This window comes from Alligator sinensis, unplaced genomic scaffold (genome assembly GCF_000455745.1).
Source record: "Alligator sinensis unplaced genomic scaffold, ASM45574v1 scaffold60_1, whole genome shotgun sequence".
Classification (NCBI taxonomy): Eukaryota; Metazoa; Chordata; order Crocodylia; family Alligatoridae; genus Alligator; species Alligator sinensis.
This window is the reverse complement of record NW_005841858.1, coordinates 2,818,240-2,845,992: the sequence shown is the minus strand read 5'-3', so window position 1 is coordinate 2,845,992 and position 27,753 is coordinate 2,818,240. Positions and strand designations below refer to the sequence as shown.

The window sequence follows — 27,753 nt, the reverse complement described above, 5'->3', positions numbered from 1 at the left end:
AGGGGGTCAGGCTAGATGATCTGTTCAGGTCCCTCCTGACCCTAGCTACTATGAAACTACTATGAAACTATGAAAACTTTATGTCCTGCCACAGGTACAGGTGAACACTGGCTTTGGAGTCTGTGATGGTTTTTATTCAGAGATTTTTCTCTGAAGGAAAGAGTTTAAAAGAGTTTACTTCTAGGTTCTCATATGCCTAAATTGGCACAGCTCCATGGACTGCAATGACCTTATGCCAATTTACATCAGTTGAAGACCTAGTCCAAATCACTACACTGCCCTGCATTAGTGGTGCTACACATTTGTTAGAATGGGTTAAGAACTGATAGACAATTAGGTGGGAGGGTGTTACCCTGACAGTGTTTTGTCTGTTCTTCAGGCTTAGATTCTGCAATGTCTCTCCTGCTGAGTAATATGTTACTCCATGATTAGTTCGTCTCATGGCTTAAATAAGGCAATCTGCAAGAACGAAAGAGTGGCAAAATTTGGCAATTTTGTAAACTAGTAGCTAGTGATGTAATTACTGGGTAACACTGAAACAGAAAAACACAGACAAAAGGGTGATTTAGGGGAAAATAATTTTGCGAATAATTTAGTTACAATTTTGCCATATATGCTCTCCCTGTGTTGTGAGATATGTATCTGAAAGTAAGTTTTAGCTTAGTTTTAAGTTCTTGAAAAATAGAAATGCACTAATCTTCAAGAAAGAACTTCTGAGTCATTTATGCCCCTATGATACACCACTAAGTGACTACATGATGCACTGAAGGGTCTTTCCTGTGCTACACAGAGATATAAAACAATCTGTCCTTGTCATTTCTATATATTAAAGCTGACTCAGTTGTCTCCTTATAATTGCAGTTATTCTGCTCCTGGATTCATTCAGAGATGCTCTTCCCCTAGGAGGATGTGGTGGAGTTAGAACTGGTAAACCCACATCACCATTGCTCTTGTGCTTATTGGATGTTGGTGTATTAGCAGCTCTTGAAATGCCACACAGCTCTGAGAGTTTGATTTCCTTCCCAGAATTTGGATTTGTAAGGTTTTTCTGCCCATAACTATTGACCAGTGCAGCACAGGAGGTTATGCTGCCCTGAGTGAGAGAACACTGTGACAATGGGAAGTTTCCACTGAGTGTCTTCAGTTCCAGTATTTGTTCTCTGGCTTGAGTCAATGCTTCAGTTAGTCCATAGCGTTCCTCACACTCCCTGCGCACTGTTTCCTGGAGAAGAGAGTTCTGAAAGCAGAAAGAAACACAAGCTTTGTGAAATACCAACAATAAAAAAGACAGATGCTACATGTGTTGAACTCCTCAAACTGAAGGTACTGAGGATCAGAGGATGTATGGTACCACACAGGATAAGGAAGGAGATCTAAAACCATAATAACAATGGCCAAAGCAAACCAGATACCCACATTTTTAGTTTTTCACTTGGGCTCTGTTCTTTTTTCACAGTTTTATCTGTCAAAACAATTGCCCTGTAGGTGGTGCACAATGAAGCATAACCTGACCTGGTGGCAAGTGAAGAGTTGGTTTGAGATGACTACATACACCTAAATACAGGTATTTGGCTCACAGTCTTCTGTCTAACAACTTGGTGTAGGGAGCCTGGATGGACAGCACAGTATATATATATTTTTTGCCAGAAGACTTCTACTATTTCAGCACTTAGTGGTTAAAACTTCCATATGCCATCTCGCAGTCTGTTTCCACAGTTAAAACTCATGCTAAATATTTCCCGTATTCCTGCTTAGTCACACTACTGGGGCACTTGTATTTTATTTGCAGTCTTTGCATAAGAGCTGTTCTAAAAGGTCACAAGTTCACTTCTGCCTCAAATTGTCAAATAGCAATTTACTAAAAGCTACAATGGAACATCTAATCTGCTGAATCCATAATGCATCTCAAGAGTTATCAAGAAATACGTTTTTCCTACCTCAGCTTTCATTAAAAAGAAAGTAGTGCATTTATTATCCTCTGTTATGATGCTTATATTATTTCCAAGGGTCTCTGAATCAAAGAATTTGTCACAAGGCCTGCCAACTTTCCCCATCACTGCCGCTATGCATTGTGTCATTCCAAAGCCAATGACCTATGGTCTTAGATTTGGATCAAATGAAATGGCAAACCATGAGTCTCAAAAACTCATCACAACTGGTATCTTTGAAAGCTGCTCAAAGGGCAACATTAGCTGTAATGCCAGACTTTCACTCTTGCCAACCCTCCCTTCATAATTGTTGGCAGAAATGGGAAACAGAAAAGTGAGTTATCATGAAATTACTGTTGTAAATCTGCCCACACACCTTGAACACAGGGAGAAGGGGATGCCTGTTTGTAGAAAAGAAGGAAAGACAGTGGGGAAGGAAGCTGAGATACAATTAATATACAACTGATGCCACATACAACAATCCCAAAAGTGAGGTGTTCGTAGAATAGCATCAGATGGAATGGGAAGGAGGCCAGGAGCAGGGAAAAGAATAAAAGAAAAGATGGGGTCACAAAGAAGCAGCAAAAATAACCAGCTCATTTCCCTTGCTTGCCACATACCACAACTTACTGAGGAAGAGCCAAGATGAAGGGAAAAAGAAAAGGGAAAAAATGAAGGGAGACAAGTACTTTAGTGCTGTCAGCTACTGAGATCAGAAGGCAGACAACCAAAAAGTAGAAAAGGAAGAAGGCAAATAGCCCCCAACCCCCCGATTCTCAGATGGCTGCCAGTTGCTATCATTAATAACTATCAACATCTATGTTAGGCTACAACTAGCCAGTGATTGGTGAAATCCTGGGCATCTGGAATCCTGGGTGTCTGGGATCCTATGTTGCAAGCAATCAGATATAAGCAGGGATCTGGGTTTTCTGTTTCCCCCAGAAAAATGGAGTAACCCATGGATTTTACCTTTTACTGGAGGCAAACATGGATGTCTTATTTTACTGGAGAAACCCATGGATTTTGCGGTTTTGTGACGAGCCCCCTGCAGGCTGGCAGAGCTCCAGCCTGCAGGGGGCTGGTCAGGAGCAGGAGGAGGGCGGTCAGGCAGGGGGCGCCATGGCCACCAGACAGCCTGAAGCAGCTCTTGCAGGTAAATTGGGGGTGCAAACTGAGGCCCCCATAAGGAGGGAGGAAGGAACGCAGGGAGTTGAGCAGGGCTGAGGCTGGGGCTGCTGCCCAGCTGGGCAGTGCCAGGGCTTGGGGCCCGGCACTGCAACGTGCAGCTGCAGGGCCCTGGTGGGGAGTGGGACAGTCCTGCAGGTGGCTTGTCTGGGCGGCGGGGCTGGCCCCCTGCCGCTGTGTACATTCCCAGGGAGGCAGGGGGACCCATGCCCCCCCACAGCTGTGTGCAGGACGGGGGCTGCATGCTTCCCACTTCAGGTTTGGGCTCCCACCCTGATGTTCTACCGCAGAGCCTCCACAGCCCAGCGTTTGTGACGCACTGGCGCTGCAGGGAACAGCAGATCTGCACAGAAAGCGCCTGCCACTGCAAGCCCCATGCTGCCCGGGTCCCTCATGCGCAACCCCGTGCTGCCACCCCCACCGAAGTCATATGCTCAGGGGACACCTTGCCAGGGCAGCGCAGAGCTCGCAGTGGCAGGCAGCTTCCTGTGCAGCTCCACTGTTACTGGCAGCATTGGGTCCCATACTCTGGGCTGTGGAGGCACCAGGGAAGGGCAGCAGGGCAGCAGCCTGCAGTGGGCAGCCCACCCCCACCCCACACACATATGTGGGGGTCCCTCATATGTGCCCCCCAGGAGTGCATGCCATGGTGGGGAGCAGCCGCCCCCTCCCGTCTGAGCCCACAGTGGGCAGCAGGCGGCAGCAGTAGGGAGGAGCTGGGCTCTGCTCTGCTGCAGCAGCTGCCACCTTCTGCCAGGGGCAGTGGGCTGTGGACCTGGGTCTTTGGCCCCCTAGCCCTGGCAGCTGGGAGACCCCTCCAGCAGAGCTGGGGGAGCAGGAGCCATGAGTGGGGGGTGAGAGGCACCAGCAGGGCTGGGGCAATGGGGGAGTGAGGGGCACCAGCAGGGCCAGAGGGCTGTGGGAAGGGACTGAAGGGCACCAGCAGGGCTGGGAAGCTGGAGGGGGAGGTGGGGTGAGGGGTACCTGCAGAGTCAGGGGGCTGTGGGGGGGAAATGGGGGGCACCAGCAGGGCTGGGGGCTTTCATTTTAATCACAGATTTTGTGGATTTAATCAGAGAATTTGTGATTTTTTTTATCAGGGAAAATCAGGATCCTTGGTTATATGTGATATTAACTGAACTGAGCCATGTCAGATGGCTTTGCCTTTCAAGTTAAAACTGTGGTGAGTGACCCATATTGTGAGCTTAGGCATTCTTGGGACTGGAGTGGCTAGTACTAGAACTAGGAGGGAACTTCATTAGCTAAAACATGAAATCAGAGCAATCTAGCTAATTTTCAAAAAATAAAAGTAAAAAAATAAGAGAGATAGAGATTTTAAAAGCTGAGAAAGCAAACACAGCATGAAGAACATGGGGCAGCCTCTGATGGCAAAAAATGATAAATGAAAACAGGTTTAAACTGGACAGAAGAAAAGACCACCGGGTTTAACTACAAGATTTCTACTGGCAATATTCTAACTCCAGTCTTACAGAACCATTTTCGTAGAGGCAAGAATGACAACTTTTGTTGTAGAATTTTATGAAGAGTGTATGAATAATCCAGACAGTGAAAAATGCATGCAAGCCAAGCAGATTTAGCCAAGTTTATTACATTGCCATGCCTGGATTCACGTGCATATGTACATAAAGGAGTAGTATGCAAACATCTGTTTACAGAAAATGCATCATTATTTTGAATTTTGAAAAATAAATATTTAGGATTCTTAGAATTAATAAAGGCATTGGCTGTTTTGCTTATTTCTATTGGTCAAGTTGGTCACATCATTGTGAATAAGTAATTTAGCACATTAGTGCTAATTTACTCATCATAAGCTAAATGATTGAGAACTGCTCCTGAAGTTTTGCAAATGCATTCTTTAATCATTATTTTTTGCTAAATAGTTTAGGCAAACATTTTCCATCTTGGGATTGTTTGGAAACTGTTTACTGTGATGATAGACCAAATTTATAATATTGTTCCTAATCCCTAATAGGATAACTGAAACTCTTCGCAAATGATGGAATTTCCCAAAATAATGTTACATGGAAGCATTACTAATACTGTACTTCTACCTTCCTGTCTAAGACAAACAGGGGAGATGAGATGGAGAGACTAAAGGAAGAGAAAAAAACAACAGAATTAACTTGATTCAAAGGCTAGGTACAGACATTCAGAAAGCTCAAGGCAGAATTGATCTAAGTTATGTGGTTTTGTGTAAGCAGTGTAGTTTAGATCAGTGACGAACACACATTTGCCCTTTGGTGGCGGGGGGGGAGTGGGTGGGCGGTGGGAAGGGGTGCAAATCTTAGAATGGATTCCACCATTCTTAAACCAGTTTAAGTACTGAACTTCTGTTTTGTTATGGGTATAGACCAGTTTCTGATCACTTAGTGTAATGTCTGTACCTGGTCAATAAGGTCAAAGCACTCACAGCACTCTAGATAGCTAAAAATTATATATGTGTACTTTCTCAAGGTTACTTGTCCACGTAAGTAACTTTCTGTTTGCCACAGAAACGTTATATGAGCATGGATGGGAAGTGGTCCATAAGACAATTTCTCCAATAAACTGTGAAAACTGAGCGCCCCTGAAACAAGAGAATAACAAACAAATAGCAAGTAGACAGCACTCTAATACATGCAAAATATACCTTGGTTTGCACACTAGCCATTCCCCAACTGTAGGAAAGAGCTAAGTTGTAGGCAGGGTCAGATTCATGTAGCATCTTGAGAATGAGACTTGTAGTTTCTTTTTCAGGCTGCATGCAAGACTGAGATGGTGAACTGCTACAACGAAGCAGCTAAGGTCTAATAAATAGCATAGAATCTCAGTGACCTTTCTTTGAATGTTTTTAAGAGAGGGCTACTGAAATCAGTGAGGCCTGAGAACTAAAGATCAGAATGGTCAAGGTGGAAGATGACATGCCCAAACCACTGGGTTCCTTAGAAACCATTTTTTCCACCTGATGAAAATTCAGGCACATTTGAATCAAGGTAAACAGCACTTCTGCTTAAAAGCTTTGTTGTTAAAAATATTTCTTGTGAAGATCTGAGGCTATTACTTCTGAGGGACATGCAGGTTGTTTTCAAATCCAGAAAAATCTCTGGGGAAACAAAGGCTTTTTCACTAAATAGCTTTATCTAAAAGGTAAGAACCTGACACCTATTTTAAAGCATATGTAGAAGCAGAATTTGATGAGGTGAGACAGGAAATAAATTTACTGGAAGAAGTTATACAAAGTCACGAACAATGGAAGAACAGCATAATTAGAGGCTTTATTCAACCTATCTAACCTGTGTGCCATCTGAGTGCAAAGTAGCTGTTGCTCAAGTCACATGATAATATGTATAAAAAATAATAAACCCCTTACAAAGTGGTTCTTTAACTGTTTCTTTCCACAGAAAATTTATAGGAAAAAGTCAGGGCTAACTTTTCTTCCTCATTCCCAGTGAAAGGTTCAAACCTGTTTTAATTCTGCAAACCACCAAAATTCCCATTCTCTTTCTCACTGGTATTTAAAGCTAACCCCACACTTTTCTGTATGGCTATTCTGGAAGCATGGATCACATTTTAGAGCAGAAAAAGGGGAATTGCCTGAACCGTGGGAATCACTGGCGTATTATTAGTAGTAGTAGTATTAATAATACTCATTATCATCATCTGGTAATTATCATGCTAAATTAGATTAAATTTAGATTAAACTAAATTATCATTTAGTCTAATAAATTTCTTGTTCAGTATATAAAAAAGCAAGTCTTTCAGACTTGTTTTTCCCCATTGTATGCCAAGTACTTAACAACTGCTGATGATAGGAATATTCAGAAGTTTTACTCCTCTTCACATTTGAGACTACTTTATGCACTCCTATATTGGTGGTCTGAAATTTATTCTTATAAATTATCCTTAAATTGAATTACATTAGTTATAAATTATTGTTCTTATAAATTATCTTAACTCTCAATAAATTATTATTCTTGTAATTTTTTCCTGTATATTTATGACTGCTGTGTGAAACATTACTATCATGTGCTTTTCATTTGCACCCTAATACATCTCTGGCGTGTTGTGAGGCATGAGGATGAAACATTATATTAGTTGAATTGCTTGCCTTAGTGTGTCTTCTATACATTTTGAAAAAAATAATCTTCATAAAATGTGCCATTATTTGGCCTTACCGTTCATTCAGTTATAAAAAAAATGTAAAATCAGTACGCTACAGATATGCAATTTTTTTAGACATTAAATGTACAATTTTAGATTTATAAAAGCTGTGTGTTCATAACAATAATAGACTAGGACATGCGTCTCTTACTAAATACAGCAGGGTCAGTTTCCTACCTCTTCTTCAGCCTGACTCAAATTCTGAAGCAGCTGGGTTTGTTCCTGGGTTATTTTTTCCAGTTCATCTGACTTCTTTTTAATTTCTTTCCTCATACGCTCCAAAAGCGAATCATTGCTCTTTTGTTCCTTCTTAAGCTGAAACTCAAGTTCAGTATTCAGTCTTTTAAGGCTTTGAATTTCTTTTTCCATATCTCTGTTCTTTTCTGTCAGTTTGTTTTGTGCTGCTTGTAGTTTCTTTTCAAGAATTTCCACTTCTACACTTAGGCCATCCGTGGCCCTGGATATTAATTCAGGGACCTGCAAGATATCTTGCATTAGTTTTCATTCAATGATTTCTGAAGTTATGAAGACTTATATATCTGACAAAAGGAGGCTTGAAGGACAATGAGAAAGTGGAAACATGTGGGTCCTAAGAGGTATTAAAATCAATACTACTCTGGATTTATACAATACTTACATAGTACCCATAGAGGAATTCATGGTTCTATCCAAACTTGAGCACAGAGACAATAAAGGGTTTGCCTAGAGCAGGGGTATAAAACTCACCTCCTCCCCTGGGTCAGATCCAGTACCATGGAGCTCCTTGCAGGCTAAATCCAACATGGGACCTAAGGAAGCAGTGGTGGCATTGCAACTCTGGCTTTGACTTAGAGCATGTAGCAGCATCTCCAGTTCCTGTCTTGGGCCCTGTGCCACAATTGAGCTGCCACTGCTGTGTGCCCTGTTTCAGAGCCTGAGTTGCCACTACCACATGCCCAGTGCCAGAGCTGGAGCTGCAGCAGTGTGGAGAGGCAAAACAGCTGAAGAGTAACCAGGGCTGTGTCATTCTTCCCCTGCCCTCCTGCCACACTGATCTCCCTGTCTACCTACATAAGGAAACACAATCTAAGGAATTAATTTTCACCTTGATATATTTTCTTTCAAAGGGTGCCTACAGATGTTAGGGCCGCACTCTAACTCATGGCGCTTTACATAAAGTGCCATGAGCTAGAGCTCCCCCGCCCCGACGGACATTTACCTGTTGGGTTGGGCGGGGGTGGAGCGGTTTGGAGAAAGCCTCCACCGGCCCTGGCCAGTGGGTGGGGGCACTCCGGCAGCCTCCAAGGAGGCTTCTGAACCACCCCTCTCCCTAGCCCCACCATTCAGAGTAGCCAGGAACCTCCTCCTCCTCCCTGCTCCCTGACAGCTGAGGGAGGCAGGGCTGAGCTGATAGCACTAACCCACCCACACCCTCTGCAAGAAAATTAACCCTGGAGGGAATACAAGTTCCCTAAGGTGCCCCAAATCAATACCTGGTTTGACCAGAGTTATTTTTTTTTGTCTGATTGGCTATTTTAAAAGTGCTCCGCAGCTGTACACGTATGTTAAGTTATGGCTGTGGAGTGCTTTCAGGGGCCTGATTGTACAAAAAATGTCACTTGTGAATGCACCCAAAGTTACATATCTGCTCTGTTATCATCAACTTTCTTTCAATTTTCCCATACCTTTTTCTGTAACTCTTCCTTATCTTTTTGATACTTGCTGATTAATTCTTGGTGTTTTTGTCTTTCAGTGTCTAGTTTTATCCTAGCTTCTTCCTTGAGTATGAGAATCTCTTCTTTGTGTTGTGCTTGAGATTTAGCTAGGTTAGTTTCAATCTAGAAAATACATACATTTATTGACTTTTCTTACCACATTTTCATACTCAAGACATTTAAGTCCTTGCAGTATGGAACACATCAAGAGGAATGTCAGATCCAAAATTAAAAGAGTAGTCTGCAACCCCTCAGCTGAAGGCAACCTTGCCACCAGGTCTGTGTGCTGAAAAATAAGTTGTTAGCCTGAGAACTTTGCTTAATCTCACCTGCTATGACATCCCATGGGAAAAGGAAAGGATCCAAGAGGGTGGGGCAGTGCAATCATACTCCTTTTGGTGGTGCTGCACCTGAGCCATCAGCTTTCATATGCCTCTGGAGCCCAGGGGGTGAGTGCTGCTGCTGTTGCTTGTCCTCTCCTTTCCCCTGCTTCTGAATTCAGCAAGGAGTGGGGAGAAGGGGAAGGGCAAACAGGAGAAGCATTCACCTCTGCACTCTGAAGTCACATGAAAGCCAGAGTTCCAGCCAGCCCCAGCCCCAATCAGCTGGTGAGCTCAGAGCTCACTGTTCAACCAGAGCTCTAGTTGGAGCCTGTGCTGACCAGGCCATGAAGTCAGAGCTCACCAAGCATGCATGGCATAGGGTGCACCCCAACTGCCCCATTCCTGAATCTGTTAGTACATGGGAAGAAAGGCCCATGTGAATAGCCATGACTTAACCCGTTTATAAACATCTTGAATTCCACTGAAGATGAATCATGAAGATCTTGCAACACAGGTAAAATGTGATCTAAGCAAAAGGCACCACTAAATTAATGGTGTGTGTGTTTAGCACTTGTATTTTGATATGTTCTAGTGGTTTGGAGATTGATTGAATAATCTTAACATGAAATGAAGTGTGAGGTAGATCACAGATAATGGTTGTTAGGACAAAATATTTTCCCTAACTGAAGAAAAAGAAAAAGACTAGCACACTGTGATAATATTACATTATAAGACCCTAAGCTAGGTACTTCCAATAAGGTAATATTATACTGGGAATGCTATTCTGTAGATATTAAAAATATAAAATGCTAACATTACTTTCCTATATACATATATTTTTTTGGTTCAACCTGCCCCACTCAGCTTTGCCAATGCATAATAATTTATCATATTAAAAATGGTTATCTGAACTTATCCACATGGGTGAGATTGAGATGATACATGCCTTGTGTGTGCAAGCTCAAAATCTTCTGGATAATAGTACCTAGGGGTGCACGGATAAAAATTTTCTTGGCAAATACCAATGACCAATTATTAACCAGCCATTTTGGCCAATATAGATGTGATAGCTGATTTACAGGAATGCAACCTGGCAGCTTGGAAAGCAGCATCCGGCTGGTAAGTCTGGGGGGCGGGGAGGGTTGGAGAAGCATGGGGGAGGGAAGGGGCAGGGGGGGGATGCAGATTGAGCCCCCCACAGTGAGGAAGGGAGTGGGGTACAGACAAGAGCAGGTGCTGCCCAGCCAGGGCAGTGAATGTGACCCTGGGAGTAGGATGGAGCTATGAGCAGCTCATCCAGGGGAGCACAGGGAGGAAGGCTGGCTCCCCCCCACTGCACACACCTGCAAGGGAGGCATGGGGGGCATGTGCCCCCCCAGATTTATGAGCAGAGTGAGGGTGGGCTGCCCACTGTGGGCTCAGGGACAGGGGCTGCACTGGCCTCTTCCCAGCATGGGGGTTTTGCTGGGGCTGGGCTCTGAGCAGGTGGGGATGGGGTGGGTGGTGGTAGCGCTGGGAGGAGTAGCTATGGGGAATTTTGGGATAACTATAGCCCACCCCATAGTCACCCCTCCCCACGCCACCCCTGCCTGCCCCAAATGCAGCTCCGGTCCAGCCCCAGTGCTGAGAAAAGGCCAGCACAGCTCTTGGCCCCAAGCCTGCAGCAGGCAGCCCTCCCTTGCCCCATGGACAAACTGGGGGTCACATGCTCCACATGCCTCCCCTGGGGGTGGAAGCAGGGACAGAGAGCTACCCCCCTCCCCACCCTCTTGTGCCCCCCAGATGAGCCACCCGCAACCCCGTCCCATTCCTGGGGTTGCGTTCACTGCCCTGGCTTGGCAGCACCTGCCTCTGCCTCATTGACTCCTCCCTCACCATGAAGGCCTCAATTTGCCCCCACCCCCACACCCCTTCCTTCTCCCATACCCCTTCCCCCCACAGACTTACTGGCCAGATGCTGCTCTCCATGCTGCCGGTCTACATTCCTGGCCACATGCATGCTGCAGCTGTGCACATGCATGCAGTATTTATGGGTGACACTACTGGCTACACCATCCATAAAAAGCCAATTGCCAATAATGTTAATTTTCCTTTTATTGGTGTCAATCTGATGTGCCACTGATGTATCAGTGCACCTCTAGTAATGTCCTTTTGGGCTGTCTGATCACCCCAGCTATTCCCTCAGGTGGCTCCCACTTGCACTAAATTAAGAATCTATTGTAAGCATCAGCTACAAGGTGGATAAGGAGTATGCATCCATGCTGTAATCCTTACAAGGAATGACAATTACTATTATATGAAGCCTTTCTTCTATTATCATTGCTTCATGGAACTCAGCTATAGATGAGTAACAAGAACTTTAGTTCCCTCATGTTTAGATTACCTTTAAATTGTGGTAATTAGGTTTCATAAATAAAATAGATGAGCGAGGTACTTTGCAACTGTTTCAGAGCTGTTACTTCACTTTGCCTTCAGACTCAACAAGACAACACCTCATTGATGGACTGTGTAGAGGAAAATTTCAGAACAAAAAGAACCCAAATGTAAGTACCCACATTTTAAAATTTGCTAAATGATGATAAAATATATTAAAGGTCTATACAATTATGTTCATTTTAAAATGTTATTAAAAATAGAAAAACCCACCAGGTTTGCAGACTACTCTTTTATAATGATTTAATCTCATATGCTAAATATGAGCAAAAGCTTGTGAAAAAGCCCACTAAGAAACTAACAGAGAAGGTGCGAGATTAGGAGCTGTTTACTAAAGAAAGAATAAGTCAGTCAAAATTTTACTTTTTAAAAAATAAATCACTCAAAATTATGTTGCAGGTCATAAAATCAGCTTTAGCCTGGAAATAGTGTATATTCTAAAATTTTAAAACCAGTAAAATAAAAGTTGTTTTAGTTTTGATGGTGATAGTGGTTATGTGACATTACAGATATACAGACATTACATATAGCAAAGACATTTCCTGTTAGTTTATTAGATATAAAAACTAAGGGTCTAGAATTAGATTCACAGAAAAAAAAATGTTTGTTATAGCTAGTTTATTTTAGAAACAACCTTGCTGCTGCAAGTTACTTGATTATAGAGATTGAAAATAATATTGACACTATAAGACCATTGCAACTATTGTTCAAGCTTAAAAATGCGTTTTATTATGCATTGTTCACATCTAAGTAATATTTGAAATTAATGTAACTAATACCCATAATAATGAGTAAACTGGCAGTATTTTTAAAGAACTTACTCTAGTTGCCTAGTGACTATTAATTCTCTTCTAATAATTTGTGTATGACAAACAAATGCCAAAACCACAATCTAAAAATGTATTTAGAAAGTTTTTTGTTTATTTTTTTTTTTTTAAATTTGGTCCAAGGATTTCAACTTTTTTTAAAGAAAACACTTTATGCCAATGCAATGGCAAAATGACCCAAACAAACACTGACAATGTCATGTTAGTGATTCCTTTGTCTGATGAGAACATTTTTAGAGTACTTGACATTCACCACATTTTAATGGTTATGTTAGCAAAGACATAATTGCTCTCTCTCATTTGTACTAGTCTTTTATCTAGTTTTAATGGCAAGTTGCATAACAGATTGTGACTATACAGACAGTGTGACCTCAAACTAAAGTTATATCCTGTACTGGTTAAGTAAAGAGGTGTTATGACAAACTTAACTGATTTTTATTATTATTACCTCTAAAATTTGTTGAGACTAAAAAGAAGTTTCAGATATAGCTCTTACAGGGGACAAAATACTATTTGCCCTCTGCCCTTTAGCACTTGTTTATTGAATAATTGTGATATTCCTTTGCCAGGAACATGTTTTGTTCATGAAAAAGTGTTCTGGCATGAAAATGGGCTTGGAAATTTACCATGATTTCAAGTAGTTAGGTTTTCAAATCCTAATGACAGTTGGCATCCAATTCTTTTAAGCTCCTTTGAAATTTTCAGTTATGGCCCTCAGACTCCAGAATTTCATGATATGTGGCAGGATTGCAAACGTTTATTTGCCACATGGCACAGGGCCTCATGTTCAAGACATTACTATTGTAGTATTATGCAGATGGTGAGCATTTGATGAATATTTCTATCTCTGCATAGCAGTGAGCTCTGCACCTGTAGCTTTGTGTACTATATGCTAATACCTACAGAGCCTCTGCATGGAGAAAAATATACTTTTATAAATGGTGTTTCATGTATGTATGTGTATTCCTTAAATAATCAGCTGGAAATACTTCTCTAGCTACAACGCACTAACAGTGGGTTAAAAAGAGACTAAAAATCACTGTCAGACTATACAGACTGGAATAAATACTAATGAATAAAGACACTGAAATAATTAATATATGGAATGAAGGCAGTTTAAATCTGCAGATGTTTGTGCAATATTAATTTGTTTCCTGTGACATTTCTGGAATATCAAAAATGTTGTCAAAATGCAGCACTTCCCTCATCTGAAGCCCAGTGAAAATTCTAATGCAGCTTTTTGTCCTACATGTTTTCAAATTTTGTGCCAGGCTAATTGGGTTTAATGGCTGTGCTTTTTTTTTAATTTCTCCATGTGCTTGTGCATATTCTAAAAGTCTGTGTGAGCAGAAGAACAAAAATATACCCTCAAGAGACAGCATGGAAGTCTTTCTTCGAGCAGCACTAATTAAGAAGGCTTGAATGCTGCGCTGGGATGGGTATTTCAAAGGGCCTGCTGGAGAAGACATCTATGGATGTGGAGGGTCATACCACGACTTATGGGCTAAGGACCAACATTACACAGAAGCTGGTTTAAGTGATAAGAAACTGGTTTAAATCTGTAAGAGAACAGAAGTTCAGTGCACATAAACCTGTTTCAAAATGACTGAAACTGGTTTAAGATAAACCTGGTTGAATGTAGTATCAGACTTAACTGATATGGGCCAAACCAGTTTATGTAATGTCTGTTCCAGACCCCTTCCTGGTTTAAGTTAAGCCAGAGTCCCCCTGCATTCAAAATGCTTTGCAGCCCTGGACTGTGCTGTGCTGTGCTCTCTGTTCCAGAGAGCAGAGCTGGCTGTGCCCCTCTGCTGCCTAGCCAGTGCTCTGGCAGAGACTGCAGGCACAGCAGGATCTGTTTGTCTTCCCCCTGCCCAACCCCCACCCTCGCCACTAGCTGCTCAAGCAAGGATCCCCCCTCCCCCCCATTTCCCACAGCACGGACCCCAGCCCCATGAACCCTAGGCATATGGTATGCTAGTTAATGCTGATAGGTGCCCATGTATGTGTGTCTCCAATTTCACTGGGACAGGCAGACAGGACAGTGTCCACTTAAGGCTTTTTGGAGCTAATCAGCATGTCAGCTGGTAACGTTCTTCCATTCTTTCCTTGGAAAAAGCTGTTTAAGAAGAGATTGAACTAATTAGAGAGGCTTTTGTTTTGTTGATGGGCTGATAAACACTGTGTTATCAGCCCCCTGCTGGCAGCCTCACCTGTCAGGTTTGCAGACAGTATGAAGAAGCAGGGAGAAGGATATTGAAAATCTCAGTATCATCAACAGATACATGCACTCCATGCCCCCCCACCACCTTTGCCTCAGAGTGCTAACTGTGAGGTGGGGTCTGGCACCACTCCCACCCCTTGAGCAGGGAGTGGGGAAAAGCCTGGGATGGTGCAGGCATGGTGGGGTTTTACACCCCTCCCTAATCAGAGCATCCTGCCGGTGCCTGGCCATCCCCCCCACCCCAGCTCAGCACTATAGAAGGGAAGGCAGGGCTGCTCTAGCACTCCCCAGCTTATAGTCCCCCATCTTCTATCCTGAGCCACTGCAGGCATGTGCCTATATTTCTTCAGTCCAGAGGGAACGTCTGTGCACTTTCAAACTGGTTCAACCTAGACAGGTTAGACTAACCTGCAAAGATTGAATCAATTTAGGCTCAAGCTTTTTGAATGTCTGTCTCTAGCCCTACAGGATTATCTCAATCAATCTTGTAAAGTTTTTAAAGTTTCCCATATCTAGTTTTATATTTATTTTTCCAGTAGCAAGGCTGCCCAAATACTTACTTTAAATGCTGTTTTGCATTGGGGATGCTGGTGTATTGACTGTTTTAAATATATACATGTGGTGGCTGTGTTATAGCATTCCCTTATAAACAGGTGATTTTACTGTGTTCATGATAGGACTTGTATTTTTGCTCATATAATCTGATGTCATTGCAGTCCTTCAGTTAGGCCAAAAGGAGAATATTATTCCAGTCTGGATGTTACACATGAAATGGGGAAACTTGGAAAACCCACATTTTGTATTTTACTGATTCTTGATGCATACAAATCCACTAGCAGTGCAAAGGAAGATGTAGCCCATTATTCTTCTTTCCTTTCTATTCCCATTATTTCAGGGGTGGGATAAATATGGCCCACAGGCCAGATCCAGCCCACCAGGCCATTCTGTCTGGCCCATGGGACCCCTAAAATTTTAGAAAACATGTATTTGCTCTTGGCTACCTGCCAAAGACAACAGGAGAGAGGGGCAGTAGGACCCAGGGTGAGCCAGCAGCAGAAGGCAGGAGCCCAGCCTCATCTGTCCTGAGCCATTTCCCTGCTTCCTGCCCTCCCTATCCCCCCACTGCTCCAGCACCACGTGGCTCCTAGCTGCATGGCCAGACCAGGGAGCACGGGGTCCTGCTGGTATGGGGGTGTGTGCACACACACAGGCAGGGGCAGAGAGTGTGTGTGTGTGTGTGTGTAGGCAGGGGCAGTGTATGTGTGTGTAGGCAGGGGTACTCTGTGTGTGTGTGTATGTGTGTTCGTAGGGTGAGTCCCACATGCACACCCCACAATACACATATACCCACACCCCACCTTGGACTGCCATACATGCAGACCCTGACACCCACACCCCCTCACACACTACAGCCCCCCCTCCTCTCACACACATCCCCCTACAAATCCCATGCCTTCCCACACCCCATATATCCATACACACACCCACATGCTCCCTCTCCCCACATACCGACAGTCCCCCACAGAACTGAACCCACCCCCCACAATATACAAGCATAAGACTTCATTTTAAGCTATTGTGCAATCACCTCCATGTACACTACATAAACACATGTAAACCAGGGCAAAAATATTTTTTGAAATCAAATTAAAAAATGTTTTAGATGTTTCCTTTTAACAATATAATTTGGTATTTTTCTGGTTCCAAGATGGCAAAACCCATTCAGGAGTACTTCCAGGAGCAAGGAGAGGGATTTCTGGTGGCAAAGGTCAGGGGGGTAAGGGGCAGGACTTCCAGTCCCAAGATGGTGACCAGGGGGTGGGGACCTGTCGAGGGGTGGAGCTACCCATGCGGCCCTTGACAGCTTGCCAAAACTTGGTAAGCAGCCCTCCGCCCAAAATAATTGCCCACCCCTGAATTATTTTATTGTTATATATTACTGATACAGTATGGTCTGTAACTAAGCCTGGCTTTATTTTCTAAAGTACTGACAGTGTCCACTAAATCAGCTGTTACTCCCATGTTATATACTTTTATTAATTTCATTGGTTATCTTAAGTCATGGATCTTCTCTGTGTGGAGTACAAGTCAGGATCAGTAATATAAGGGGCTCCTGATGTTGTTCCTTTGTGCTATATACCATAAAGAAAAACACAAGGACAAGGGCTTTTTGCACAAGCAGTGCTCTTCTTTCAGTGAAGCACAGGTTTTGGGAGATGCGTGCAGAGCTGAGCGTACCTTTTTGTGTGTGACCTTCAATTACTTCCACACACAAATGGCTCTGAACATGTCTGGGAGCAAAAATGACACCTTATTCTGTGTATGATATACATAAAAAGTCAGTTCCTCATCCACGGTACTCTATCCCCGAAATCTGGGAGGTCTGCTGGGACCTTTCTTTCTAACCATCCGCTTCACTCATTTGCAACCTTTGCTTGCTTTCTTTCTACCTTCACTTCAACAGATTAAGAATGCACATATCTGTGTATTCAGAAAGTTTCTCATTCTGCCTCACACCTTCTCTAAAGGGTCACTGCTCACTACTATTCACAACTAAAATAAATATTTTGTGTGAAAGTGGCTTCTCTTGCATTTGTATGATTCAAGGAATAACATAACCAGTGTCTTGACACCTCCAGGAAAGGCCCAAGTATGAAATCACTTGAAACGGAACAGATAATATGCACAGTAATTTTACTTAAAATGTGCAAAATTAAGGACTTCTTTATGACACAGGAGAGGTTAATATAAAACAACACCAGGAGGGTCAGGTCAGCAGTAGGTGCCTTAAGGATACTGGTAAAGCTAGACATGGTATTAAAAGCCCCTAGTTAGTTGTGTGCTCATCTCTTACCTCTGTTAAAGTAAACCCTTAAACTGAAAATAGCTGCTTGCTATTGCTAGCACTGATTATGGATATCATATAACTAATCTGGAGGTTTATTCCTCTCCATGCATGTGCATAATTTGTACTGACATTAATGGGAGCCAGGGACTCAGACTAAACTTACTGGGCACTTCTACATGTGCAATTAATATGACCGAAGATACCACTTGTGTCTGATGGGACTATCTGGCAGTGTAGTAAATTAGTCTACTGTACCTTAATTGATGTGCATGTGTAGATGGCAATGATTTACTATGCAGCAAATTAGTCTACTGTGCAGTAAAACCTCTCATGTAGATGTGACTACTGTTTAGCAAAAATAATTCAGGAAGGGAATATAAAGTTTCCACTGTAATATCCACTTAACTCCCCTGTTGTCTTATGCAACAAGCATGATATTAATATTTATTTACTATTTTTTTCAATTGTATGGTAAGAACTTAACTTGTTTGTTTGTATAGCCTTAACCTGTGTATAGGCATTCTCTATTAAATATTTTTGTATACGGAATACTATTGACATATGTAGATAGAAGAAGTTAGAATCTGGTTTATTGCTCTGCTTCCTGGCAACTGACTACAATGAAAGAAAACAAATCAAAACCATGCCAATTAAAAATATAAAATCACCTTTTTCTTCCAGTTGTCTTCATTCTGCATCTTCTGTTTTAATGCTCCCTGCAGCTGCTCTGTTTTGTTCTGATGAGAAATCAACATTACCTCCCTAAAAACCACAGAAACTTGTAAGTAAAAGATACATTATGTCTGATTGATTTCATGCAGGATTCTTGCAACTTATCTCTGTGCATTGTTTGATAAAACAATGGTGCCCCTCAATCCTGGGAGGGACTTCAAAAAATTACAGAAATGTATTATTTGTAAATTGTATATTATTTGCATTACTATATATATGTGTGTGTGTGTTCGCAGTCTGATAGTTGCTTACTCAGCCACCTATATTAAAACACAGTGCAAATATCTTAGGGTGCTAACAAACATGGAGAAAGAAAAAAACATATTTTACAAGAAGCAGCAGCGCATTAGTTCAACTTGGCTCCACAGCGTCTGTATAGATCGGGTGCTTCAGTGGGGCTTTTTGGTGCTTATAGTTAAAGCTGATTCAATCAGCTATTATATAGAAGTGCCAAAAAAGCCCCAGTAAAGCACACTGCCTATACAGATGATGGGAAAGACAGGTGCACCTAATGTAATTTTTTTCCGTATTGTGCTCCCTGTTGCAGGTCATGGACCCAAGAGGGAAGGCTGTGTGGAAGAAGTAAACGGATGCCTCTGACAGTGGTGCTACCGTGAGGGCTTTGGTTTCTTCGACCACAGCGCACACTTCAGGGAACGGTGCAGCACTTTCTAGCAGGCAATATGACCTGGTAGGGATCACAGAGACCTGGTGGAATTCCTCGCATGATTGGAGCATAGCCGTAGAGGGCTACACCCTGCACAGAAGGGATCAAGCAGGGAGAAAAGGCAGAGGGGTAGCTCTCTATGTGAGGGAGCAGGACACTTCTCTGGAGGCTGACATTGACTTCAAAGATAAGCAGCCTGAAACACTCTGGATGAAGCTTTGGGGGAGCGAGGTGAGAGAGACCTAACTGTAGGCATTTACTACAGGCCATGGAACCAAGGGAAGGAGCTTGATCTGGAGTTCTCTCAGGAACTGACAGGGGCTGCGCATGCAAGGGACTTGGTTGTCATGGGCGACTTCAATTACCCAGACATAGATTGGGAGGAACACTCAGCTAGGTCAGGCCAGTCATGTAGCTTCTTAACTGTAATCAAAGAGCACTTTCTGACCCAGGAAGTCCAAGTCCCACCAGAGGTACCAAGACCAAGTCTTGGCCAAAGGGAATGATCTGGTGTATGGCTTGATCATTGAGGGTAGCCTGGGCAACAGTGACCATGAGCTCATCAGGTTCACTGTCTGCCGCAAGGTTGACAAACCAACTAGCAGGATTGAAGTCCTGGACTTCAAAAATGCTGACTTCAATAGGCTCAGGGCATTAGTAGGGGAGGCGAAGCGGGACCAGGGATGGAAGGCGGATGGGCTGCATGAAGAGTGGTCGTTCCTCAAGGACATGAGGAACAAAAGAAAACCGTTCCCATGAAGAGGAAAGGTAGCAGAAGGACTGGCAAGCCCTCCTGGCTCAATAGGGACATTGCAGTCCTCTTGAAAAAGAAAAGAGGCATACACACAGTGGAAGCTAGGGACAGTCCTCAAAGAGGACTATACAACAGTGGTCTGCACTTGTAGAGAAATGATTAGGAAAGCTAAGGCAGCAACTGAGTTTAAGTTAGTCAAGGGAGTCAAGGACAATAAGAAACCCTTCTTTAGGTATGTAGCGAGCAGAAGGAAAACAAATGGAAGTGTGGGACCCCTGCTTAACACCTCAGGACAGCTGGTAATGGATACTCAGCAAAAAACTGAACTCCTGAATGCCCACTTTGCTTTGGTATTTCACCGGACCAAGGGAAAAGACAAGCAAGATAAGGATCACAGGGGCATGGCGGGAATGATAGCCTTCCCACTGTGGATGCTGAGCTGTTATAAAACCAACTAGAAAAGCTAAACATTTATAAGTCAGCAGGACCAGATGGACTTCACCTGAGTGCGGAGGGAGCTGACTGAGGTCATTGCGGAACCCCTGGCAAAACTCTTTCAGAAATCATGGCAGACAGGGGAGGTCCCTGAGGATTGGAAGAGGGCCAACATTGTGCCCATCTTCAAGAAGGGGAAGAGGGAGGACCTGGGCAACTATAGGCCAATCAGCCTAACCTCCATCCCAGGGAAAATCCTGGAAAAACTCATTGAAGAATCTATGTGCGATACGCTCATTGAGGGTAAGATGCATGAGCATGGCTTTGTTGTGGGTAGGGCTTGTCTTACCAATCTCATCTCCTTCTATGAACAGGTCTCTCACCACCTGGACATGGGAGAGAAGGTCAACATTATATACCTAGACTTCCAAAAGGCTTTTGATCTAGTGTCCCATGATATCCTTGTGGAAAAATTGGAAGATTGTGGGCTTAATTACTCAACTGTTCAGTGGGTGTAAAACTGGCTGCATGGTAGAACCCAGAGAATTCTCATGAACAGATCTGTATTGTCCTGGCAAGAAGTGGCCAGTGGTGTCCCTCAGGGGTCCGTGCTTGGACCAGTGCTTTTCAACATCTTTATCAATGATTTGGATGTGGGGTTGAAAAGCTCGCTGGCCAGGTTTGTGGATGACACCAAGTTATGGAGGAGCGTGATCATGCCAGAAGATAGGTTGCAGATATAGGTGGACCTGGACAAGATGGAGAGCTGGGCAGACCAGAACCAGAACCAGATGAAGTTCAACACTCAGAAATGTAAGGTGCTCCATCTGGGGGCAAACAATCCCCAACATACCTACAGGCTTGGTGGTGACAATTTGACTTGCACTACAGCCGAAAGGGACCTAGGGGTAGTAATTGACCATCACATGAACATGAGCCAGCAGTGTGACTACTGCGTCCAGTTCTGGGGGCCGCACTTCAACAAGGACATGGAAAAACTTGAGAGGGTCCAGAGAAGAGCCACCCGTATGATCAGGGTTTTGCAATACAAGCCGTACAAGGAGAGGCTGAGGGACTTGAGTCTCTTCAGCCTACAGAAGAGAAGGCTGAGAGGGGACTTGGTAGTGGCTTACTGCTGCATCAGGGGAGTACATGAAGAACTAGGTGAAGAGCTGTTCACCATGGCACCCCTGGGGAAGACCAGGAGTAATGGATACAAACTCCTGGAAGGCTGCTTCAGGCTCAATTCCAGGAAAAACTGCTTCACAGCCAGGGTGTCCAGATTGTGGAATAAACTCCCTCCAGTGGTGGTGCAGTCACATACCCTGGAAATCTTTAAAGGAGACTGGACAGTCACCTCAGTGGGGTCACTTGACCCCAGTTGTCTTTTCTTGCCTAGTGCAGGGGGACTGGACCCGATCTTTTACAAGGTCCCTTCCAGACCCTAAATCTGTGAAACTATGAATCCAGACAATGCCACTTCTGGGCATGTGCTGGGCTTGGTGTGGGAGCACACTATGTTTAAAGTGCCGATATTTTTTCCATGTCTGCAAGCAGTCTTACTGTTTTCTCAGGTTGATTTTCAGGTAACCATGAATAACTATAAATACTATAATATTTAAAACAGAAAATGCTAAAGTTAATGAACTCAGAACATTACTACGATCATGTTAATATTGCAACAAGTTTAAAACAGAACCACTCAGTCTTTTATTGTCTGTTATTTGTCTGTTATTTGGCTAAAAGGAAAATATTCTTAAATGATGCTAGAAATTAACTTGTAATACAACTGATAATTGTTAGGTTTGTATGCAGACATTTCTGATACAGCAAAAACCTTTCAATTTAAGCCCTGTGAATCTTGAAAGATGGTAATGCCTCCCAGTGCACAACAGCACAAAACCTCCATGTCTTACTCAAAAGCCATTTGTCTGAATAAATTCCTTCCATACCATTCCAGGCAGACAACAAAAATCCTTGTGCATTGCTATGACTTTGGTTTAGAGTAAGGGATGGCACTTCTCTCTCCATTTTACCAATAATGGAAAATATGCTTTATCAGTAAGTGGAATAAGATAGTCTTGTGATTAAAGCACAGGAAAAAACATCAAGAAGCGCAGATTCTATTCCTAGCTTTCCAAATGTGGGGCAAGCCACCTAGACCAAATTTTGAAATGTGTACCTCGTTTTTTACATAGCCAATTTTAGATGCATACAGCATGCTGAACACTTGGGCTGATTCAAATTTTCAATGTGCTGAACATCTTGGGCTGATTAAAAAAGGATTTCTGAGGACTAGTCACACTGTAATCAGAATTCACATGCCTTTTTTTCTCATGTGTTGCCCAAGTGTTTAAGGGCATGTGAAGATCTATGCACTTCGGCCAGTAACTATCTGCTCCTATGCTTAGGCATGAGTGTTCTTTTGTGATTAATTAAATAACTATTACACTTGCTCACAACATCAGCCATTTTAAGATACATGTGCATAACACACCCATTTGGCCCAGTTTCCTAGATGAACCTAGATTACAAATAGCCAGACTAAATAACCCAGACTACAAATGTCAGATGATGACCCTCATGAACTGTTTTTAGCAATCTCACTAGATTCTTAGCAATCAACCCTAACATAAGCATGCAAGTAAGTGTTCTCATGATTTTGGTGAATTTATGTTCTTTTTGGAGTGTTTTCTGATGGCCAGATTGGGTGGTAATTCCAAGGATAGCATGGGCTGTTTGTAAATTTGGCCTGGCCACCTACAGAAGATTGTTTTTTTTTGCAGCTAGACATGACTCTAAGATAGTGCATGTGTCCTTGTGTTTCCAAGGGCATCTCTTTGAAGCAGTTGCTGACTGTAGCAATTGTTTCTAAAAATTAGTAGTGTGTGGGAGGCATCTGAGTTCATGTTTTCAAGGTCACAAATAAAATGATACTGAATGTTTCAGAAGCATTTGAAACTGCAGTTGAACAAAAAAGACACAAAGTTTAGCACTCATGAAATAAACACATCGCACACCAGGAAAGTTTGTAACCGCTGGCCAATATAAAAATATGTATCTGTGTAGACAGACAGACAGACATAGATAAGGATATTGTTCAACTGCTATAAACCAACTCTTGGTGTGAGATTATATATTAGTCAAGCTGGCTTTTCTGGGAGATAAGTGCCATGTGGCCACTTGTTTTTCCCCAAAGAAGGGAGGGAATCCATGAAAGAAAGAACTGTAAACAAGTAAAATTGGAAAGGATATGAGAACCATGCAGGAAAAGTAATGAGACAATGTAGATGTGAAAACTGCTGTTTACAACCTTCCTCAAGAGAGAACTTTGCTATCATTTATAGAGGCATTCATACTATACACAATACGAATCACTGCCTACATGTTTGTCTAATTCCAATCTATGTGTCCATATCAATGCAGGGGTTTACCCTACTGAATCCCCACTATCAGGAATGTACAATTCAAGACTCCAAAGGAGAGAGGTGGGATCTCAGATGCACTTCCTCTTCTGCACTTCCCTTCATAGCATGGTAGCTGCTGTGAACCTTGAGGTCTCCATTCCAAGTATGGTGCCCCAGGGCACGTAACTCTTCCTTTTGAAATCTGCTTATGGGAACATACAACTAAATGATAGATGAGGCAATGAACAGCACTGCTGAAGCTTAAATGCCAGACCCTACCACGCAAAGACCCTATTTCAGAAAAAAAACCCCAAAACACACATACACAAATTTAAATCCCTCCTAGCTCAGAACAGCACTTCATTGTATATATAAATTTAACCATGAGCCAGGTTCAGAAAGGCATCTAGATACAGTGATCCTGTGTTTTCTTGCCTAAAATTTAGTGTGTGAACCCTTTAAGCACACAAATGGACCTCTTTAGCACTCAACTCTGATCAGACTACTCAGCCCACTCATCCCTACTGATTTTGGTTAAAAATGGAGACACAAGATTTCACAAATATCATGCTATTTTTTTAACTGTCAGTCATGAACAGACCATATACCAAAGTGGAGTTAGATGGTATGCAAAGAAGGGCCTTGGCTACAATAGTCCAGCTTGACTAATAGAAGCAACCTAGTGTGATTTTCTAAGTTCTCTACACAAACAAAATAGTGTTATACTGTATTATGGATTTTTATTTGAAATCTTTGAGTTTATCTTGTGAATCAATCGTGTAGGTATTAGCAATATTGTGCCATGCCTTGTGTCAACCTTAATAGGATCTTACAGCACCCCACAGTGATGTTTTCTTTTCTTTTTTGGCTGAGGTCTGAAGATTGGACTTTTACTTCAAAGATACTCTCAGAAAGAAATTCTAGGCAAAACATCCCATCATACATCATATACGAAAATTCATTTCTGATTACCTTTCTTTTTTTAGCATTTCCACTTCTTCTTCTCTCTGTCTAAGAAGATTTTTCATTGTTTGTAGTTCACTCTCTAAACAATTAGTCCTTATTTTTAGCTCTTCTCCTTGCCTCTCTTTCTCAGTCACTTCTTCCTGTAAATGACTGCATACTTGTTGGCAAACTAGCAAAGACTCTTCTTTTTCTTTTAAATCATTAGTAAGCCTAAAAATAAATTTAAAGAAATTACCAGGACATAGTAGATACTGTGTTTATTTATAGGTGGGAACTAAATTTCCTGAACGAATGTTTGCTTGGAAAAAAAAGATGACAAAATACCAAAAAAGCAAAAGCACAGTAAGAAGAAAACTGGAAACACCTTTGTGAAGTCAGAGCCAGTCACCCACCCACACACACAGAGCAGCACTTTCCCCGCTACCCCACTCCAGGTGAAGGTAGGAGGAGTGGTGCCCAGCCCAGCCTGCCCCTCCCACCTCCAACCCCTGCTAGAGCTGGACTGGGCAGTGTGGGTGGCTCTGCCTCCCCACTGGACTGCACCCCATGGCCCTGCCCACCTGACTTTGCCTGCAGCAGCACTGCTGACTTCAGGGAGGGGTGGAGCTACTGGGGGTGGGGGAGCCAAAATACAATTTCACCCAGGACTCCATTATTCCTAAGGCCAGCTCTGTGTGAACTTAACCGAGCGATCATTCAAATACAGAAATAAAAAATACATAAACTAAAAGTAATAAACATGCTGATCATATATGACAATTATTAAAGCAATAAAATACAAATAATTTGCTCTGTATATAATGTATAAATGATTTCGAAATTTACCTTGATTGTGAAATGTCATTTGCATGCTCCAGTTTTTTTAGTTCACTTTGGTAGCTGTCAACTTCTGTTGTTTTCATTCTAAAACATAAAATTGTTGATAAAGCCTATATGTAATAGGAAATGAAGCCTTTATTCAGAAAAAAACCTGTGAAATTAATGTATTCATTTGTTATTCGATTCCTATTTTTTATTTTAATATCAAGAAAAAAAAACTTTTCTAGGCAGCTGTTTCTCTCTCTCTCTCTCTTTATATATATATATATATATATATAGCTGCTTGTCTCTACTCCTGTAGCTTGGACCTTCTGGGTGCATCTACACATGCAATTAGCACACAGAAATAAACTCTAGCGCAGTTCTCACTGGAGTTTTATTTCTTCTGGGCACAGCATTTACATGTGCATCTACAACTGTAGCATGTTGAGCTGGGGCAGAGCAGGCCTGGGCTAGCAGGGGCCCCAGAGGTCTGCCTGCCAGCCCGGTGCTGCTCCACCCCAGCTTAATGTGCTGTGGAGAAACTGGTTGGGGCATGAGGGTGCTACAGTGTGGGGCTAGCCAGCAGACACTGTAGCACCCTCATGCCCCAGCCAGCCCCAGTCATCATCTACCCATGCGTTCTGGCACAAAAAATGACATTGCTGTCCTCCTGGATACAAAAAATCATGGACTAAATATAGACATTGGATTTATGACATTATAGCCTGCCTAATGTCTGACCCCCCAGATACCTCTCCACTTTTTACCTGCTACATTCATTCCCCTTTCCCCCCACCCCAGTCTCTCTCTCACCCACTGACTCCCCAATTTACATCTTCACTGACTGGCTTTCTTGCATGCAGACCAGCCTCTGACTTCTTTACTACTCATTCCAACCAGCATGCACTGACTGCAGATGCTTCCTCAGCCTGATGAAAGGTATTCAAACCCGAAAGCTTGCTAAGAAGAATTTTTCTTCTTAGCAAGCAAGTTGATTTAATAAAAGATATCAGATTTACCCAAAGAACCTTGTCTGCCTATTGTCGTGGGATAGTACTTGTCCCTGGAAGTACTATCCTACAGCAGAGTTAATTAATTGACTTTGCCCTAATATGCGCGCATGTGTAGACAGTGACGCTTTCCTGAGGAGCTAAGTAGTCAACTCTGTGGTACAGCTCGTGTGCAGATGTACCCCCAGATTCTTCAGGGGACTAAAAGTAACATCACAGAAGTTACAACCTTTATTGACACCCATATGACCTTATCACAGGATCATAGGAAAGTAAGGCTGGAAGGGACCTCATAAGATCTTGTCCAGGCCCCTGCTCACGACAGGATAGTCCCTGACTCAATCATTCCTGCCAAGTGTCCGTATAACCTGCCTTTGAAAGTCCAAGGATGGAGAATCTACAACTTCTCTAGGAAGTTTGTTTTGATGCCTGACTACCCTCATAGTTACAAAGTTTCTTCTAATCTCCAACCTAAATTTCCCCTGCTGCAGCTAGAGGCCATGGCTCCTAGTCCTGTCCCCTACAGCCACAAAGAAAAGCCTACCTTCATCCTCTCTATAAGGTATTTGAAGACTGTTATCAAATTTCCCTTCAGTCTTCTCTTTTCTAGGCTAAATAACCCTAGTTCTTTTACCTTTCCTCATAAGTCTCATCTCCCAGGCCCATGATCATTTTTGTTACCCTCTTTCCAAGCTGTCCACATTCTTCTTGATGTGTAGGGCCCAAAACTGGACAACAGTACTCCATGTGAAGCCTCACCAGTGCTGAATAGAGCAGAAGAATCACTTCTCTTGATTTGCAAGTGACTCTTCTGTTAATACAACACAAGATGCTGTGGGCATTTTTTTTCCTCAGCAAGAGCACACGGTAGCCTCATATTTTGCTTACAGTTCAGCATAACCCCCTGGTCCCTTTCTGCAGTACTGCAGCCTTAGCAGTTGTTCCCCAGTCTGTATTTGTGCATGTGGTTATTCTGTTGCAAGTGCACTTTGCACTTGTCCTTATTAAATCATATCTGATTGACTATGGGCCTTTTCTCCACTCTATCAAGGTCATTCTGGATCTTAGACCTGCCCTCCTGATTGTCCACAATTCCACCCAAATTTGCTAAGTGTGCACTCAATCTCATTAGCCAAATCATTAATGAAGATGTTGAACAATACCAGGCCTGGGACTGACTCCTGGGGAACTGCACTTGGTATCTTCCCTCTAACTAGACACTGAGCCATTGAGTACTACTGGTTGAGCATGATGATCCAACTTCAGTGCCAATCACACTTACCCAGAAGTGCCAGCAGCTGGGATTGGCTGTGGTGGGGACTCCCCCTTCCCCCCCGACCCGGTTGGCAAGATCAGCC

General features: G+C 42.9%; 1 protein-coding gene across 2 annotated transcripts in view; it reads right to left on the bottom strand.

Moving 5' to 3' along the window:
• Window positions 1-62: 62 nt before the first annotated feature.
• LEKR1 (leucine, glutamate and lysine rich 1) overlaps window positions 63-27,753 on the bottom strand; it is a 152,293-nt gene continuing 124,602 nt past the window's right edge. Inside the window, exons 9-14 of one of the 2 annotated variants that reach the window (XM_006016465.3) lie at window positions 25,410-25,487; window positions 24,591-24,794; window positions 18,292-18,385; window positions 8,939-9,091; window positions 7,452-7,751; window positions 63-1,237 (exon numbers count right to left, since the gene is read on the bottom strand). In XM_006016465.3, coding sequence (XP_006016527.1) covers window positions 827-1,237; window positions 7,452-7,751; window positions 8,939-9,091; window positions 18,292-18,385; window positions 24,591-24,794; window positions 25,410-25,487 — 1,240 coding nt within the window. In that variant the 3' untranslated portion in view covers window positions 63-826. The remainder of the gene's footprint in view (window positions 1,238-7,451; window positions 7,752-8,938; window positions 9,092-18,291; window positions 18,386-24,590; window positions 24,795-25,409; window positions 25,488-27,753) is intronic. The other variant, XM_025214914.1, reaches the window with a different exon arrangement.